Genomic DNA, 19,988 nt, shown 5'->3' with positions numbered 1-19,988 from the left:
CGCCAGTACCTCTATATCCTTTTTAACTATTAAAAACTGGAAAATTCTTCCCCGACTTCCTCAGACAACCTCTGGTAGCACCGCGTGTCAATCATGGGGTCAAACTCGGGAGAATGCAGCAACGCTTCCGTGCGCTGTGTCACCACATCCCTCATCATCTCTCGTCCCATTCCGAGTCGCTGACTTTACTGCAGCACAGCAAAAATAAGTTTCGTTTTTTTATTTGTTCTCCGGATGTGGGTGACACTGGCAGAGCTGAATTTATTGTCCATCCCTAGTTGTCCTGAGGAAATTAAGAGACAACCATGTAGTGTGGGATTGAAGTCAGCTGTAGGCCAGACCGGGTAGAGGTGGCAGGCTGCACTCCCTGAAAGACCTTTGGGAATTATTCAGGTTAATTCACCAGTCCGGCAGCTTTCATGCTCATTTTTCTGGTACTAGCTGACAAATTACCAGATTTATTGATTTTCACAACGTGCCATAATAGAACATAAGAACATAAAAAATAGGAGCAGGAGTCGGCCATTCAGCCCCTCGAGCCTGCTCATGGATGATCTTCGACCTCAACTCCACTTTCCTGTCTGATCTCCATATCCCTTGATTCCCCAAGAGTCCAAAAATCTATCGATCTCAGCCTTGAATATACTCAACGATTCAGCATCCACAGCCCTCTGGGGTAGAGAATTCCAAAGATTCACATCCCTCTGAGTGAAGAAATTCCACCTCATCTCAGTCTTAAATGGTCGACCCCTTATCCTGAGACTGTGACCCCTCGTTCTAGACTCTCCAGCCAGGGGAAACAACCTCTCAGCATCTACCCTGTCAATCCCCCTCAGAATCTTATATGTTTCAATGAGATCACCTCTCATTCTTCTAAACCCCAGAGAGTATAGGCCCAATCTACTCAATCTCTCCTCATAGGACAACCCTCTCATCCCAGGAACCTGTCTAGTGAACCTATAGGGTTTTGGTTCATGGGTTACTAGACCAGGACCACAGCCTTTGTCCTGATAGGTGATGCAGTGGGTTAGATACTAGCCTTTCACCTCAGCCCAGATAGATCATATGAGAATCATCTCTGACTCTTGGTGTAAGAAATGAGCCTCTACTTCAGCATCAATTGGCAGAGAGGTGATGTGGGAAATAGAAATGCCATACCAGTGCAGTTAGACAATGCTCTCCAGGGCTACAGCTGAGGCACAGCGTTGGGGCAGTGTAGAGGGAGCTATACTCTGCATCTAACTGTGCTCTACCTGATCAGGGAGTCCTTGACTAGAGAGGCTTCACCCAGTGGTTTGCCACCCGTGATTTTCGGTCCTTTGACCTCGGGGGAAATCGTGATCTCCTGAAGTGCTTTGCTTGGTGGACCAAGGCCCCTTGCTGGTGGCGCCTATTCAGAAAATCGGTCTCGAGGTGCTTGAAGTGGAAGTGCGCCCCAGATCCCAGGACTAACCCTTTGATGATGACCAAAAAAAGAAATTGTTTTCTTAGCGATTGCTTCATCATCATTTTTCAATCATTTTCTTGACAGTGTCCATTCCTGCAGTGAGAAACCTGAATGTCTATGACGTTACTCCAACCACAATGAATGTCAGATGGGAGCCAGCCAGCGGGGCCTCGGGCTATATGCTACTCTACGCGCCAATTAACGGCAGCACACCAACTGCAGAGAAAGAGGTATCGGAAAATAGCACCGCAAGTTTCCTGGCTCCTGAAGCACCATCTTATCAGTTTCCATCTTAAATTTTTTTAAATTGTCATTCAGGCAACTATTTGCTCTGACCAGCTTCTGTGTGACCCAAGAATCCCTATTTGGTTTGGGCCGTGGACTGATGAGAGAGATAAAGAGGCTATTTATTATTCGTTCGCAGGATGTGGGCGTCGTTGGCAAAGCCAGCGTTCTTTGCTCATCCCCTAGTTGTCCCTGAGGAGGTAGCGGTGGTGGTGGTGGGCCTTCTTGAATCACAGTGGTTTGTTACAGCTGAGGGGCCCGCGAGGCCATTTCAGAGGGGCAGTTAAGAGTCAACCACATTGGTGTGGGTCTGGAGTCACGTATAGGCCCAGACCGGGTAAGGACGGCAGGTTTCCTTCCCTAAAGGACATTAGTGAACCAGATGGGTTTTTACGACAACCTTTAAATTTAAACTAAATTCAAATTTGCAGACTGCCATATTGGGAGTCGACTGGTTTATTGATCGGGGCCTGTGGAGGATGAGTCTAGTAACGTAACCACTGTACGGCCGTAGCCCTGACCTCATACGATGTTCTTACAAAGCAACTCTTTTTGTGTTGCCACATCTCTTCAGTAGTTTATTTTTTAAATTCTAAAGGTTACAACTTTGTGTACAAAAATGGCACGGCCTCAGAGAGTATCATTTGTTTGATTAAGTGCTGAATAATTGGCTGGTTCTCAAAACTGGCCTATGGCACGTTTGTTGATTGGAAACGTTAGCTTGTGTTTAAATGCTTTTGACAAATTGAGACTCGCGGGCTGGACTGAATCACTCAGGTCTTTCTGTGGCAGCCGTTGGTTATCAGATACCATTTTTATCTGTGTGCGCGTGTAACAAATGCCAAAAAATTTACAAAACAAGACGTTGATTGTGGACTTGTCACTGACAAAACTAATCAGCGAAACATTAACGACACGTAAATGGATTACAGCATTGCCTTAAAATTCAAAGTGGTTGAACAACGTTCTATCAGCAGGCAGCCTCAACAGGCCTGTGCTCTGAAAGTTATTTTTTTCTTGAACCTCGCTCAAGTCAACGTGCTTCCCTCTCCTCGTCTGAATTTCTGAAAGTTCATAGAGCGCATGACGGATTTCTGCGCCACTCCAGGTGGAGAGATGCAAACGGCTTTTACACGAGGGATGTTTGCCTCATTCTCACCACCAACAGGATTGCTCGAGTTCTGAGTTTCCTAAGACACATGCTGACCTTTGGGGGAGCGGACAGGAAAGAACAAAAAACAAAATAAAAAACCTTCTCCAAGTGGCCTTAAAAAAGAAATGGGTGGGGAGGGAGCGGTCTAGAACACTGGAAAAGAACTTTGTTTACAAATGGTGGTGGACAAAGAGAACTAATAGGAGGAGGAGGCCGCCATGAACATCCCCTTCCTCAACTATGGTAGAGCCCAGCACGTGCGTGCAAGAGACAAAGCTGAAGTGCTTGCAAGTGTCTTCAGCCAAAAGAGCCCAGTGGACGATCCTACTCGGCCTCTTCCTGAGGTCCCCACCATTATAGATACCAGTGTCCTGCCTATTCAGTTTGCTCCTTATGACATTCTATGGGTACCTCCTGGTTCTAGACCTGTGCATCAGAGCTAGCTGCTACCCGTTCCAAGCTGTTCCAGTACAGCCATGGACACTGGCATCTACCTGATAGTGTGGCAGATTGCCCAGGTATATCCTATCCATAAAAAACAAAATAAATTTAATATGGCCAATCACCACCCTATCAGCCTCCACCTAATCATCTGTAAAGCGATAGAAGGAGTCGTCTATGCCAACATCAAGTGACACAGATCACCAATAGTCTGCTCATCGACACTCAGTTTAGGTTCTGCCAAAACCACTCGGCTCCAAGCCTCGATCCAGACATGGTCAAGCAAGCTGAATGCCAGGGGAGAAGGGGGAGTATCTGCCCTCAACCTCAAGGCAGCATTCGGCCAAGCGTGGCACTAAGGAGCCCTGGCAAAACTGAGGCCAATAGTGGACAAAGAGGCAACCTTCCAGTGGCTCCAAGAGTCATACTTAATTCGAAGGCAGGTGATCGTGTCAATCATCCAGCCCCAGGTCATCACGCAGGAGTTTCTCAGGGAAGTGTCCTCAGCCCATCCATCTTGAGCTGCTTCATGAATGACCACCCCCCGCTTCCCGCCATCATGTCAGGAGTGGGGCTGTTCACTGATGACTCCACAATGTTCAGCTCCATTCACAACCCCTCCGATAATGAAGCAGCCCATTCCAGCCTACAGCAGGGCCTGGATAACACCTGGGCTTGGGCTGAGAAGTGGCAGGAAACATTCACGCCACACAGGTTCCAGGTAATGACCACCACAAATAAAAGAAAGCCCAGCAATCTCCGCTTGACCTTCAACTGCACCACCATTACTGAGTACCCCATCATCAATATCTTGGGGGCACCACTGACCAGAAGATGAACTAGACCAGCCATCCTGGCTGCAAGTCCAGGGCAGAGGTTGTGTACTCTATCCATCATCCACTATCTACATCTACAAGGCTCAAGTCAGGAATGTGATGGGATACTCTTCGCCTGGATGGGTGGAACCACAACAACACTCAAAAAGTTCCACACTGTTCAAAAAAGAGTTCCCCTGTCACCAACCACTATCATACTGTGACTGCAGCATGTGCGATCTATAGCAGCAACTCACAAAATTTACTTACTCTCCTGCGCCCTCTCCCAACAAGAGGAACAAGAGTTGCAATACCGTGGGGACACCGTCACCTTCTAGTTCCCCTCTAGGTCACACACCGTCCTGACTTGGACATACATCGCCGTTCCCTCATTGTCATTGAGTCAATGTCCTGGAATTCCCCACCTGACACCACAAGGACGGCAGGGGTTCAAAAAGAAGGCCCAACAATACCTTCTCAGGCTAACTAGGGATGGGCAATAGATGAGAATTTCCCATTGTCGCCCATATCCTGAGAACAATTTATTAAAAATATCCAGCACTGGTTGAGGCATGAGCCTTAGCTCAGTGATATTGATCTCCAGCTCAGCCTGCGATTCAATCCCTTTACCCAGCTCTCCGATCCACCTGCCCACTTCAGTTCTGACTACGATGCTCAAATCCATTCACAAATAAAACACACTTAATGCTATTATTTTAGGATGTGTTATCTTTGAAGCAAACCTGAATTTGCTACTGATTCTTTCTACTCAGGAGCTCAATGATGTAACATTCATCTTTGAGGAAATGCTCAAGTACCAGATAAGAAGCCATTTCACTTCCAATAAGCTGACATCAATAATTCTTGCACTTAAAAGTCATTGTAGAGGCAGCCAAAAATAAGACCATTACATCTGTCAATTATCCCCTTTGCTATTTGATGACTTTTTGGCACACAATGAGTTTACCGATAATTTTATACATAATTGTTGAAAGAGGTTGGATTTTGATTGTGAAAATGTTCAATAGTCGCTTAGTTTGAACAGGGATTAGTGTTTTTGAGAAAGCTATGGGCAACGAGTAATGTCGCTGGCAACGAGTAATGTCGCTGGCAATGAAACACGAGCCCTAGCTTGAGCCCCGCAATCTTTCATCCCGTGTTGTAAAACATCCGGCCAGCTTCATTCACTGCCTGCATCACATCAACTTTTATTGCTCAGACACTCACAATGTAGTAACCTCTCTCTTTAAGAGTTTTACGCCTATAAATATTTCTCAGCTTAAATCATTTTTTTGTTGTTGCTCGTATCTCTTGCAAAAGAATATATATATATACCGAGTGGGCTCATTAAACTTTAGTCCAACTCCAATTAAATATTTACTGTGTGCCCAAGGTATCACAGACTGATCCTGTGCAGCACACAAGTAGTGCTCCTGCTCCACTGTGCCTTTGCCATGTATCTCACTGGGGAAAGGCGGTACCGTCAAAGGAATATAGAGGGCAACCACAGGGTTAATGTTCATCAACATCATTTGCTGATTTATGCCTTGGACTCTAAGAACTGTTGAGTAACAATTTGTGGGTGGACTCCTTCATCCCTGAACTGTCAGCCTTGGCTCAGTGGGCAGCACTCTTGCCTCTGAGTCAGAAGGTTGTGGGTTCAAGTTCCTACTCCAGAAACTTGAGCATGTAATCCAAGCTGGCGCTCCCCATGCCAGTACTGAGGGAGTGCTGCGCTAGTGCTGTGCTATCAGCAGGTGCCGACTCTCAGATGAGGCGTTGAACTGAGGTCCCGTCTGCTCTCTCAGATGGATGCAAAAGATCCTGTGCCACTATTTCGAAGAAGAGCAGGGGAGTTCTTGTCCTGGTTAATATTTATCCCTCAACAGATGATCTGGTTCCAAAGTGCTTTTTAAAAAATGTGTTTATGGGATGTGGGCGTCGCTGGCAAGACCAGCATTTATTGCCCATCCCTAGTTGCCCTTGAGAAGGTGGTGGTGAGCCACCTTCTTGAACCACTGCAGTCCGTGTGGTGAAGGTGCTCCCACAGTGCTGTTAGGGAGGGAGTTCCAGGATTTTGACCCAGCGACGATGAAGGAACGGCCGATATATTTCCAAGTCAGGATGGTGTGTGACTTGGAGGGGAACTTGGAGGTGGTGGTGTTCCCATGCGCCTGCTGCCCTTGTCCTTCTAGGTGGAAGAGGTCGCGGGTTTGGGAGGTGCTGCCGAAGAAGCCTTGGCGAGTTGCTGCAGTGCATCTTGTAGATGGTACACACTGCAGCCACGGTACGCCGGTGGTGGAGGGAGTGAATGTTTAAAGTGGTGGATGGGGTGCCAATCAAGCAGCCAATGCAGTACTTTTTGAAGTGTAGTCGCTGTTGTAATGTAGAAAACGCGGCAGCCAATTTGCGCACAGCAAGCTCCCACAAACAGCAATGTGATAATGACCAGATAATCTGTTTTTTAGTGATTTTGGTTGAGGGATGAATATTTCTTCCAAGCATATTCAATTTTATGCAGTAATGCTGCACAGTATGATAGAAGGTGTGGCATTGATCCATTTAATTGTCGTACGATCAATTTAACCCTGATTAATGATTTTTGTAGCAATGCAGTTTTTTTTAAATCTTAATATATATATAATTTACAAATGATTTATATTTTCTCTTCCAGTTGAAAGTTGGCCCTGATGTCACTGATGTAAAGCTGGAGGAATTATTCCCCAATACCGAGTACACTCTTACAATCCATGCGCAGTATGGTGACATCCCCAGTGATCCCCTGAGTGTGCAAGAAGTTACCCGTAAGGAATTTTTATAACGCAGTCCCGGAAGCTTGTAGAATTTATTTCACTTCTGTATTTGTCTTTCAATTTGTTAAAGGTAAGCATGCAGGTGCAGCAGGCAGTTAAGAAGGCAAATGGTATGTTGGCCTTCGTAGCGAGAGGATTTGAGTACAGGAACAAGGATGTCTTGCTGCAGTTGTACAGGGCCTTGGTGAGACCACACCTTGAGTATTGTGTGCAGTTTTGGTCGCCTTATCTGAGGAAGGATGTTCTTGCCATGGAGGGAGTGCAGCGAAGATTCACCAGACTGATAGCTGGGATGGCAGGAATGACGTATGAGGAGAGATTGGGTCGATTGGGCTTATACTCACTGGAGTTTAGAAGAATGAGAGGGGATCTCATTGAAACTTATAAAATTCTAACAGGACTAGACAGACTAGATGCAGGAAGGATGTTCCCGATGGCTGGGGAGTCCAGAACCAGGGGTCTAAGGATAAAGGGGTATGCCATTTAGGACAGAGATGAGGAGGAATTTCTTCACCCAGAGAGTGGTGAACCTGTGGAATTCTCTACCACAGAAGGCAGTAGAGGCCAATTCATTAAATATATTCAAGAAGGAGTTAGATATATTTCTTAAGGCTAAAGGGATCAAGGGATATGGAGAGAAGGCAGGGACCGGGTACTGAATTTGGATGATCAGCCACGATCTCATTGAATGGCGGAGCAGGCTCGAGGGGCTGAATGGCCTACTCCTGCTCCTATCTTTTATGTTTCTATGTTTAAAAAGAAGCTCGAGGGAAGGTGTGAAAATCAGGGGGAGGAATACATGACGGGTGAAATAGGAAAAAAGGCTAATTCTGTTTACTTGAAATTCCCGCAGCTCTCTTTTTAACAAATGGATAAACGGATCTTTTTCAGGTTGGCAGGCTGTAACTAGTGGGGTGCCGCAAGGATCAGCGTTGGGGCCTCAGCTATTTACAATCTATATTAATGACCTAGATGAAGGGACCGAGTGTAATGTATCCAAGTTTGCTGACGATGCAAAGCTAGGTGGGACAGTAAGCTGTGAGGAGGACACAAAGGGCAGGATTTTCATTCAGGAGTCGGGTTGGAGGCGGGACTACAATTTTCGGGGTTGTAGTCCCGCCTCCATCGAGATGCAGCCAATCCACACGATCTTCACTTGATTGACCTTGTTGAGCCCGCCCCGCGAGCTCAGCATGCCAATTAAGGGCCACCCGGCAACAGGTGACGTCACAGATGGAAATTTCATCTGTCAAGAACTTTTGACAGATGAAATATCAGTGTTTGAAAGCTGTTTGAAGCTGTCAAACACTGGCCGTCTTACTTCTAACCTGAGTCCTTCTCCACAGACTCAATTAGAAATCTCTCCTGCACAGTAAGCTGAAGGCTGTCACTTTTGACAGCTCGCAGCCATTCTGCTTTCTGTGCCGGTGAGATGAGGGACTCCCAGGACCTAAAGGAAGGAAGGCTGAAAAGGTAAAAAAAGGTCATTTAAACTTCATTAATCACTTTAGACACACCAAACACACTTACCTTTGCACTCATGCACACATCACTCACCTGAACGCCGACATCTCGACCCCTCCAAGTCCTTCAACCCGACGGCCCGCCTCTTCTAACTTGGCGTGGTTTGGAGCCGTCGGGAATCCCACACTTCAACCTTCAAAATAGGGATTAGGCTAAAAACTGCCTGTTAACTACCTGTTAACAGGCAGTTAATTGGCACTAATCCCTTCCCGCCTCGGGTAGGCGGGTCCCAATGCGGGGCGGGTCCCAGTACGGGGCGGGTACCCGCCTCCTTTGAAACTGGCATGGAGGCGGGTTTGGGTGCGGGATGGGGTCGGGACCCCTGATTTCAGGATTTTAACCCCCCACACGCCTCCAATCCCGACTCCACGGCCCAATGAAAATCCTGCCCAAAGAGTCGACAAAGGGATATAGATAGACTAAGTGAATGGGCAGTAAGGTGGCAGATGGAGTATAATGTAGGGAAATGTGAGGTTATTCATTTTGGTAGGATTAATAGAAAAACAGAATATTTTTTAAATGGTGAGAAATTTTCAAATGTTGGTGTTCAGAGAGATTTGGGTGTCCACGTGTAAGAAACACAGAAAGCTAGCATACAGGTATGGCAAGCAATAAGGAAGGCAAATGGCATGTTGGCCTTTATTGCAAGGGGGTTGGAGTATAAGAGTAAGGAAGTCTTGCTACAATTGTACAGGGCCTTGGTGAGACCACACCTGGAGTACTGTGCACAGTTTTGGTCTCCTTATCTAAGGAAGGATATACTTGCCTTGGAGGCGGTGCAACGAAGGTTCACTAGATTGATACCTAGGATGAGAGGGCTGTCCTATGAGGAGAGATTGTGTAGAATGAGAGGTGATCTCATGGAAACATACAAAATTCTAAGGGGATTGACAGAGTAGATGCTGAGGGGCTGTTTCCCCTGGCTGGAGTGTCTAGAACTAGGGGGCATAGCCTCAGGATAAGGGGTAGGCAATTTAAGACCGAGATGAGGAGGAATTTCTTCACTCAGAGGGTTGTGAATCTTTGGAATTCTCTACCCCAGAGGGCTGTGAATGCTGAGTCTTTGAGTATATTCAAGGCTGAGATCGATAGATTTTTGGACTCTAGAGGAATCAAGGGATATGGGGATCGGGCGGGAAAGTGGAGTTGAGGTCGATGATCAGCCATGATCTTATTGAATGGTGGAGCAGGCTCGAGGGGCCATATGGCCTATTCCTGCTCTTATTTCTTATGTTCTTATGTTCAAAGGAATTAATCCACTTTAAATGAACAGCACATCACCTTTGTTAAGATGTCAGATAAAGGAATTTCACACGGTAGTCAGTCGGTGCAGATGGGAGAAGGAAGTTACAAAGGGACAAATTAAGTGAATGGACAAAACTTGGCAGATGGAGTTGAATGTGAGGAAGTGTGAGGCCATCTGGTTTGGAGCCGAGAACAATAAATTGGAAATTTTTCTAAAATAAAAACAGAAAATACTGGAAATACTCAGCAGGTCAGGCAGCATCTATGGAGAGAGGAACAGAATTAACGTTTCAGATCGATGACCTTTCATCAGAACTGGAAAAAGTTGGAGATGTAACAGGTTTTTAAACAAGTGTCGGGGTAGGGAGAGGGGAGAGGGGAGGAAAGAACAAAGGGGAAGGTTTGTGATAGGATGGAAGGCAGGAGAGATTAAGAGACAAAAGGGATGATGGTGCGAGGCGAAAGGAGATGGTAATGGGACAAGTTAAGAAACAAAAGATGACTCCAGATGAAGTGTAAATGGTGACGGCAGAATGATCGACAGCTGCCATGTGAGAGAGAGAAAAGAAAAAATTGGAGTAGAGTTTATGGTCTGAAATTGTTGAACTCGATGTTGAGTCCGGAAGGCTGTAAAGTGCCTAATCGAAAGATGAGCTGCTGTTCCTCGAGCTTACGCTGAGCTTCAGTGGAACAGTGTAAGAGGCTGAGGACGGAGAGGGCAGAGTGGGAGTGGAGCGGAGAATTAAAGTGACAGGCGACCGGGAGTTCAGGGTCACCCTTACGGACTAATAGTTTCTAACTGGCGAGAGACGAGGAACTGTAGAGGAGCAAAGGGATTTAGATGTTCATGTACACAGATCACTAAAAGCCAGTGCACAGGTACAAAAAGTAATGAAAAAGACGAATGGGATGTTGGCCTTTAGCACAAGGGGGCTATTAGGTGTGTTTAATGGTGTGTTCTGTTGCAAATCACAGGTTGGTCCAATCAATCCTGGAAAAAAAAAAAATTTGGAATTCTTCCTAACTTTTCAGAATAGAGAAACTATTTCACTATGACAAATGAAAAGGTGGAAAACAAATTCTTGTAAGAAAGAGGAATCTGACTGTATAAAAGATTATTGCAAAGGAGCTGATGCCAACCTGTGGTCTCTGTGCTTTCTGGCCAACTCCAGTCCTGTATGGACATTTAGGGAGCTAAATTCGGTTGATTTGCGCTTCGCGTGGGGTGCAAATCAACTCTGCCTGGGCGCGGCGCCTGCGGCCGGGACAGCACTAGTTAAAGAGGTGGTGGCGGGCAGCCATTTTTGTTGTTGGCCGCCTGCCAGCACCTGTCCCCTGTTGCTGTCCCCGGCCCCTGTGAAGCCCCCCGCGGGGTGCCGGCTGCTCTCCGTGAGCCCGGCACTCCTCTTGAGTGCCGGGCTCGTTTGCCGGCACTTCTGATGCCTGGTGGCCCAGCTGGGTGCCGGGACGCGCTGCGTCAGGCCTCTCCCCTTTAATAAGGGGAGGAAGGCCTGCAGTACCGCAGCGCGACGTGCCGCAGAGCGTGGTGCTGCGGCACATAGCCCCGTGATACTGGCTCGCAGCGCCCCAAGAGGGACGGGGGGCGCTTCCAGTAAAATTAGCGCCACGTCGAAGGTAGCGCCCACCCAATTTTTACCCCTTAACGTCTGGTTTAACGCTGGAGAGAAAAAGATGTGTCCAGAGGAATTTAAACTCATGCTGAACAGAGCCAGTCAGAAAATGTACCCATGATATGTCAAGCGTCAGTTTTCATAGAAACATAGAAGATAGGAGCAGGAGTAGGCCATTCAGCCCCTCGAACCTACTCCGCCATTCAATGAGATTATGGCTGATCATCCAAATTCAGTACCCTGTCCCTGCTTTCTCCCCATATCCCTTTAGCCGTAAGAAATATATCTAACTCCTTCTTGAATATATTTAATGAATTGGCCTCAACTGCCTTCTGTGGTAGAGAATTCCACAGGTTCGCCACTCTCTGGGTGAAGAAATTCCTCCTCATCTCTGTCCTAAATGCCTTATCCTTAGCCTGTGACCCCTGGTTCTGGACTCTCCCGCCATCGGGAACATCCTTCCTGCATCTAGTCTGTCTAGTCCTGTTAGAATTTTATAAGTTTCAACGAGATCCCCTCTCATTCTTCTAAACTCTAGCGAATATAAGCCTAATCGACCCAATCTCTCCTCACACGTCATTCCTGCCATCCCAGGTATCAGTCTGGTGAATCTTCGCTGCACTCCCTCCATGGCAAGAACATCCTTCCTCAGATAAGGCGACCAAAACTGCACATAATACTCAAGGTGTGGTCTCACCAAGGCCCTGTACAACTGCAGCAAGACATCCTTGTTCCTGTACTCAAATCCTCTCGCTACGAAGGCCAACATACCATTTGCCTTCTTAACCGCCTGCACCTGCATGCTTACCTTCAGCGACTGGTGCACAAGGACACCCAGATCTCGTTGCACTTCCCCTTTTCCCAATCTATTGTCGTACAGATAATCTGCCTTCCTGCTTTTGCCACCAAAGTGGATAACCTCGCATTTATCCACATTATACTGCATTTGCCATACATCTGCCCAATCACCCAACCTGTCCAAATCATACTGGAGTTTCTCTGCATCCTCCTCACAGCACACACGCCCACGCAGCTTTGTGTCGTCTGCAAATTTGGAGATATTACATCTAGTTCCCTCGTCTAGATCATTAATATATATTGTGAATAACTGGGGTCCTAGCACAGATCCCTGCGGTACCCCACTAGTCACTGCCTGCCACTCGGAAAAAGACCCGTTTATTCCAACTCTTTGCTTTCTGTCTGCCAACCAGTTCTCTATCCAAGTCAGTACCTTACCCCCAATCCCATGTGCTTTAACTTTGCACGCTAATCTCTTATGCGGGACCTTATCGAAAGCCTTCTGAAAGTCCAAATACACCACATCCACTGGTTCTCCCTTATCTATTCTACCAGTTACATCCTCAAAAAATTCCAGTAGATTAGTCAAGCACGATTTACCTTTTGTAAATCCATGTTGACTTTGTCAGATCCTGTCGCTGTTTTCCAAGTGCTCTGCTATTACATCTTTTATAATGGACTCTAGCATTTTCCCCACTACCGATGTCAGGCTTACCGGTCTATGATTCCCCATTTTCTCTCTACCACCTTTTTTAAATAGTGGGGTTGCATTAGCTACCCTCCAATCCATGGGAACTGTTCCAGAGTCTATAGAATTTTGGAAGATGACCAGCAATGCATCTACTAGCAATGCATTTTTGATTTTCCGTTGGCTTAATTCATGGAATTGTGTCACCTGATTTTCTTCCTTGACCTTTGTCTTATTTCATCCTGTCTCCACAGTGCCTCTGGAAGGACCCAGGAATATCCGGTTTTCCGATGTTACTCACAGTAACATGAGGACCCACTGGGATCCTGCACCAGGCAGGGTCCTTAAGTATTTGATTAATTATGGTGAGGTGGGGCAGGAGGCCACCAGGCAGGTGAGGTTACACGCAGTGTTACAGTAATAACATGAAGCAGTATATTTTAGTCCTTTTTACAATACATCTCCATTTGTTTTCCCCCTTACTTACCACCTTCTCTCTTGAAGATGGTGAATCACTCTGGGATATGAAGGGGCCGTCATTCCAATGTCTCACCCAAGTGCTCGACCTTGGTGTGTCAGCTTAGATACATGGGCATTGCAGTGTGATCCTGACCTCGCTCTCCATGCAGACACAGATATTTAATCTCTGTTAATTGGGATCCTGTTGCTCGGATTGGATGTCAGGGCAGTCTTAACGAGCTGCTGGCCCGAACAATCATTGGATGTTAATGATACTAAACCTCTCTGCCTCTCTTTCCTCCTTTAAGACGCTCCTTAAAACCTACCACCGGTCCTAATATCTCCTTATGTGGCTCGGTGTCAAATTTTGTTTGATAATCGCTCCTGTGAAGTGCCTTGGGATGTTTTACTACGTTAAAGGCGCTATATAAATGTCAGTTGTTGTTGTTGTTAAACCTGTGACCTTCCTGGTTTGTGCAGCCTAGTAATCCTGCACTACATCCTGTTTGGAGAGTCTTACACGGAATCTATAGAGGGAGTCAGGAGGTATGTTACGGGGATAGGGCTTGGGTGGGATGGCTGTCGGTGTAGGGACCGGGTGCTAGGGTTTGGATGATCAGCCATGATCTCGTTGAATGGCGGAGCAGGCTCGAAGGGCCGAATGGCCTACTCCTGCTCCTATCTTCTATGTTTCTATGTATCCGCGAAAGGTCAAATCCAGTATCCTGCGGAGAGGTAGCAGCCCAGTAGAGGGGATCCAAGTGGGCTGGTCACAATAATACAAATAATAAAAAGTTTATCTTCACGATTTGCACTACGAGCAAAGCATCATCCATTTATGTTTCAAATTCCTTTCAGATGGTAATCATTCCACTTAAAATAAATATTTTCATTCACTGGGATGTGGGCGTCACTGGCAAGGTTGGCATTTATTGCCCACCCCTTGTTGCCCTGAGAAGGTGGTGGTGAGCCGCCGCCGCCTTCTTGAACCGTCGGTAGTAGTTTGATAGTAAAGAGTGCCTTGCTAGGCCACTTCAGAGGGCAGTGAAGAGTCAAACCACAAGCTGTGAAACAAGACTCAGATTTACAGAGAGTTGGTGTTACCAAGGACCACCAATTTGGGTGAATTAGGGTGGGGAACTAGGGAGCACAGTCTCAGGATAAGGGGTCGCCCATTGAAGACTGAGATGAGGAGGAATTTCTTCACTCAGCGGGTTGGAATTCTCTGCCCCAGAGGGCTGTGGATGCTGAGTCTGAGTATATTCAAGGCTGAGAGTGATAGATTTTTGGACTCTAGGGGAATCAAGGGATATGGAGATCGGGCGGGAAAGTGTTGAGGTCGAATGAGCCGGCGCAGACTTGATGGGCCGAATAGCCTCCTTCTGTGCTGTACTACATTATTCTATCAGCCATGATCTTACGGATCAGACTCGAGGGCCGTATGGCCTACTCCTGCTCCTATTTCTTATGTTCTTGTGGGAGCAGCACCAGTCTAGTTTATGATATAACAATGACAGAGAGAAAGCGAATCTAGCAAAATGTGACTCAAGCCAGACAAAAGGACATAAATTAAATTTACAACAGATCTTTGACAAATTTGTTTACAAGATATTTGAAAGATATCACCAAATAAAGTAATGGAATCAGACGCTACAAGTTATAGTACAGTAATGCAGTTCTGTTGACTGGGTGAGTTTGGGTACTTGGGGGAGGAGGGCGGTGGGATGACCTTTCTCATCCTTGGCTTTTTCCCCATGTTCTTATTATATTTTAGTCAAAATTTACTTCCTTATCCAAGCAAGTGCAAACAATACTTTATCTTTAACCTGATAGTTGGAAGTCCCGGGCAGCGATACCTCTGTGCCACTAACGGACCTTGTGTCTCAAACGGAGTATGAAGTTTCGGTTACTGCCGTGTACGATGACGGCCGCTCGGTTCCTTTGACTGGAAGAGAAAACACCCGTAAGTAAGATGTCTACTGAAGTGCTGGGGCGTTTCATTTTACCTCATAACTTCAGTGATGCGGAGAGACGAGAGAAGCTGGGATTGTTCTTCTTAGAGCAGAGAAGTTTAAGGGGAGATTTGATAGAGGTGTTGAAAATGATGAGGGGTTTTGATGGAGTAGATAGGGAGAAACTGTTGCCAGTGGCAGGAGGGTCGGTAGCCAGAGGACACAGATTTAAGATCATTGGACGAAGAACCAGGGCGGAGAATGTTTTTACGCAGCGAGTTGTTGTGATCTGGAACGCGCTGCCTGAAAGGGCGGCGGAAGCAGATTCAATAGTAACTTTCAAAAGGGAATTGGATAAATACTTGAATTGGAAAAATTTGCAGGGCTATGGGGAAAGAGCAGGGAGGAGAGGGACTAATTGGATCACTCTTTCAAAGAGCCGGCACAGGAACGATGGGCCGAATGTATATTATTCCATCATGGACTCCCCCCCCCCCCCCCCCCCCCCACCCCCCTCCAATCCCTCATGAAAAAGCGATTATGCAGTGCTCTTAACAGTTTTATCACCCTCAAACCCTCTTTTCAGCTGATATTGACCTGGTTTCCTTTCGAAGGTTAGTGGCCCTGTGAATCAGTTCCTCCCCCTGTGAGTCTGCCTCACGGGTTCAGCAAGTAATGATCTGCTCAGGTTGGATGGAGCAGATGACGTTCTAATCTGCAGTTGCAACCCATTCCATACCTTAACTAATGCGTAAGGTTTAAATTAGGTGCCCAGAATGTCTAAATGTTCCATTTCCCCGGTGCAAACATCCCTTATTCTGAGGTGCGCAAAAAATTTGACCGACAAAAAAAAAGTTGAAATGAAGAAAATATTTTCATGAAACACAATTCTCTACCTAACCAAGGTTTTCTCACCAGAGAAATGAAAATATTCTGAGCAGTGCTTCGCAGAGTAAATGTATGATGTGTGTGACATTGTGTCTATCCCAGTAGGGCTCTGAAAGTAATAAAGATGTCGACTTACAGTTTTGGCACTCGTCCAAATGTGTGGTGATATAAATTTCAATACGGCTAGGAAACATAGTTTAAGATGGAAACCAGAACCAGTCCCCCAAAGGCTTGCCAGACACTCTGCAAAAAGTCAAAGCAAGAGATGAAAGGCAACAGTTAATTGGATATGATGTACTGGAACGAGCAGAGACGGTGTAGTGAAGCCTCTGCTACACAGGGGGAGAATTGTCCCAGATTGCTAAGTGCAGTGGAATCATAAATCGTTCTCTTCAAATGCTCGCACATTTAAGAGCTTGTGATCAGAGGAGATCCTCCTGCTGCTTACAATGCTACCAGCACGTAGCAATGAGGATATCGACCCTCAGTGTGCTTTATTTTGTGTATGTGTTTTGTCCTAGATCGCTCCACCAATTCTCTCCTCCTTTAAAAGGCTTCATAACATCTACCTCTTCGACCAAGCTTTTGGCCAACTGTCCTATTCGCTCCTTCTTTGGCTCAGTGTCAGATTTTTTCCCCGTCTGTTTACGGTCCCGTGAAGCGCCCGTTAAAGGCGCTATATAAATGCAAGTTGTTGTTTAGTCGATTGGGTAACAGTCCCAGTGTCTCACGTCTTTCCTCATAGTAATAGTCTCCCTTGTCTGGCCATTTCTACTGTGCCGTGATCCCATTACCTTTGTGCTAATCGTATTGAGTTCACGTGTAAGGTCACCCTGCTTCTGTTTTTTACTCTGCACAGTGGTTGTCCCAGCACCGACAAACTTACGCTTCTCAGACGTACGGGAGACAAGTTTCCGAGTCCTGTGGAATCATGGAGCGCCGGATGTAGCCCTCTACAGACTGAGCTGGGTTCCGTCTGGGGGAGTGGACAAACAGGAGGTGAAGAAGCCAGTGCTTTCTACTTCTACTGTAACATTTGAATGTACTGAGCGAATGGGAAGCAAATCGCTGTCGAACAGATCTGTAAATGTGTGAAGATGTTTTTGCTTCTTTCCATCACCGATGTTCCACGCCCAGTTGTCATCGCTTCCGTCCTTTGCTAATGGGTTACATCCTTTGCTGAGGTACAGTTCAGTGGGCCATTACCCCACTCGAATGCCCATCGTTAATGCGTGAACCGTGACCGGGAGTGCCAACAGACTATTGGACTGTGATGTGCATCGCAACAGGGTCCACTTCTAACTTCAACCCTAAGCCCACACGCACAAAGTTCTGGCAGGTTTTTGGGTAGGATGAGGGGTGGGGAATTTGCCCCTCCCTGATTTATAGTGCCCCTATCCTGACTGAGTTTAGCTGCACCAGGAAGTTTCGATCCCTGGTGTGCACTGAGTTAGCTGCCCATTGGATGAACTCACTGAGGGGGAGCCAACAGCTCTCACTGTTAAAGTGTACGAGGGGTTTTGTATGAGCAGTGGACAAGGGTGACCTTCCCACCTGATTTGTGACCGATCCTGATTTTAACCCGCTCTCTTCTGAGCAGGCGGCCTGCTTGGGGCTGGTGGGGTTCTTTAAATAAACAGGCCGGTACCCAGGCTGTAATTTTGACTCTGGCTTGAGTGGGGAGCTGGGCGGCCTTCCTGCCAGCTGCAGGAAGAGGACCAGAAGAGGCTCTAAAGGTAAGGAACAAAGGAAGTTTAGGCCTCCCCTGCCCAGACTCCCTTCTCTCCAGGGAACCACTCTCCGCTCTCCCTCCTTCCCTACACCTACCTATATCCCAGTGGCTGACCAATATGTTGGCAGCTACTTCCCGCCTGATCCGGTGGGAATTGGAACAGCAGTGCAGTAACCAGTCTCGCCGGTTAAAATGGCCGTGGCGGAAACGAGCCGACTCCCGCAGTTTCCGGCCGAGGGTTAAAATGGAATCCCGCGGTTAGCTCCCAGATGCTCTGCCGTGGGGAAGGAACAGGGAGAGGAGCTCAGGGATGTCCCTCCTCGGGAAACCCTGAGGCAAATCCGCCCCGGAGGGCTCGGCTTTTACCTGCCAACGGGCAGCTGAGAGCTGGTGTAAGAAGAGGCCAGGGTAGGTCGCCGGCCCACCCGCTCAGCCTCAGACACGGGGCGTTGCCGGGAAACACAGTGGCGGGAGAGGGGGAGGTGGGAGAAATGGTGGGCAGCACCACAATTACAATGGACGGAAAGAGTCCCTTTAATCACTGCGCGTAGCGAAAACGTAAGCACATTCTTTTTGAGTGCGTTCACGGTGTTGCGACGCACACTGATCAAAGAAATGTTTTCCACTTGCAATATGAGCACCTATAATAAGATGCTGTGCTTGTTTCGCGAACAGAACAGCCTGGATTAGATTAGATTTTCTGCTGAGATGTTCAATATGGCCGCCAAAGAATGGCACTGGGGAGGATGGCTGCAGCCAGGGAATGTTGAATGCAAGCTATGTGTGGGATAGGGTTTTATTATTTCATGGTTGCTGTGGTCACCTGAGTGGTATCAAATTCAAACCTACCAATTTGATTATAAGAATGGGTTTTTAGAAAGCAAATTGATTTCAGACACTGACCCCTTGTTGACCCTAGCTTTATGCGTATTCTACCCAGATGATTATAAGTGGCGAGGACACCAGCCAGATGTTAGAGAACCTGAATCCTGACACCCTGTACGATGTCTCCCTTACTGCCATCTACCCAGATGAGATGGAAAGTGAAGATCTCTTCGGTCCCCAGCGCACATGTAAGTCTTTAGCACGGAAACTTCTTCGACAGTCCCTTCCTTCCCCCCACCCCCCCGCCTCACCAGTTGTCTTCAAACATTGAAAAGAGGTCAATGCCCAATGGAATGTACAGCCTGTACCCCGTGAAGTGCAGCAGATCCTTTTGTCCTTGGGAGGGTATGTTGCCCTCGATTTGCCCACTTCCCCTGCATGTGACAGGTGGTAAACAAGAGTACTTATGGGCTTCAGTGACCAGCCTGGTTGTGACTGAATCTGGTATTCCCGGGCCACACACCCGCTTCAGCCAGGAGGACAGGTGTCCCAATCCCCCCTTAATCTAGGCCTCCTCCAACTTTGCCTCTTCTCTGACCGCAAGGAATTGACGATTTCTCCCACACCCCAGTTATCTCCTCCTTATAGAGAGATGATTGGCCTCGCCCCATTGCCTCACTAGTGCGGCATGACTGGGCTATACAACTGCAAACATCAATCAACATATATATATACTAACGCATTCCCTTTAAACTCCCAAGGCACTTTACTGGACGACATCAGCAGATCACTAATCATCAAACTAAACGCTATTGATGTTTGCTTTTATGGAACTTAAAGAATACTCTGGGACCATACTTTTTACCAGAGTAGATCTTCTTCTTAGGCAGTCCCTCAGAACTGAGGATGACTTGCTTCCACACTAAAAATGAGTTTGCAGGTGACTGATGTGTCCAATGCGGGACTTACAGTCTCTGTCACAGGTGGGGCAGACGGTGGTTGAAGGGACGGGTGGGCGGGGTGCTTGGGTTGACGTGCGCTCCTTGCGTTGCCTGCGCTTGGCTTCTGCTTGCTCCTGGCGAAGAGACTCGAGGGGTTCGGCGCCTTCCTGGATGCTTCTCCTCCACTTTGTGCGGTCTTGGGCCAGGGATTCCCAGGTGTCAGTGGGGATGTTACACTTTTTCAAGGAGGCTTTGAGGGTGTCCTTGAAGCGTTTCCTCTGCCCACCTGGGGCTCTCTTGCCGTGTCTGAGCTCCAAGTAGAGCGCTTGTTTTGGGAGTCTCGTATCGGGC

At 47.2% G+C, this 19,988-nt stretch overlaps 1 protein-coding gene across 4 annotated transcripts in view; it reads left to right on the top strand.

Moving 5' to 3' along the window:
* Positions 1 to 19,988, top strand: part of LOC147120871 (collagen alpha-1(XII) chain-like) — a 377,794-nt gene that overhangs the window by 146,073 nt on the left and 211,733 nt on the right. For all 4 annotated transcript variants that reach the window (XM_085979224.1, XM_085979223.1, XM_085979225.1 and 1 more), the window contains exons 23-28: positions 1,532 to 1,677; positions 6,816 to 6,945; positions 13,095 to 13,234; positions 15,133 to 15,262; positions 16,999 to 17,138; positions 18,812 to 18,944. In XM_085979224.1, the coding sequence (XP_085835350.1) occupies positions 1,532 to 1,677; positions 6,816 to 6,945; positions 13,095 to 13,234; positions 15,133 to 15,262; positions 16,999 to 17,138; positions 18,812 to 18,944 (819 nt within the window). The remainder of the gene's footprint in view (positions 1 to 1,531; positions 1,678 to 6,815; positions 6,946 to 13,094; positions 13,235 to 15,132; positions 15,263 to 16,998; positions 17,139 to 18,811; positions 18,945 to 19,988) is intronic.

This window comes from Somniosus microcephalus, chromosome 3, assembly GCF_052327205.1.
Source record: "Somniosus microcephalus isolate GS21.2 chromosome 3, FLI_Smic_1.0, whole genome shotgun sequence".
NCBI lineage: Eukaryota > Metazoa > Chordata > Chondrichthyes > Squaliformes > Somniosidae > Somniosus > Somniosus microcephalus.
Note: the sequence above shows the minus strand (reverse complement) of the source record. Positions and strands in the feature narration are given on the sequence as shown.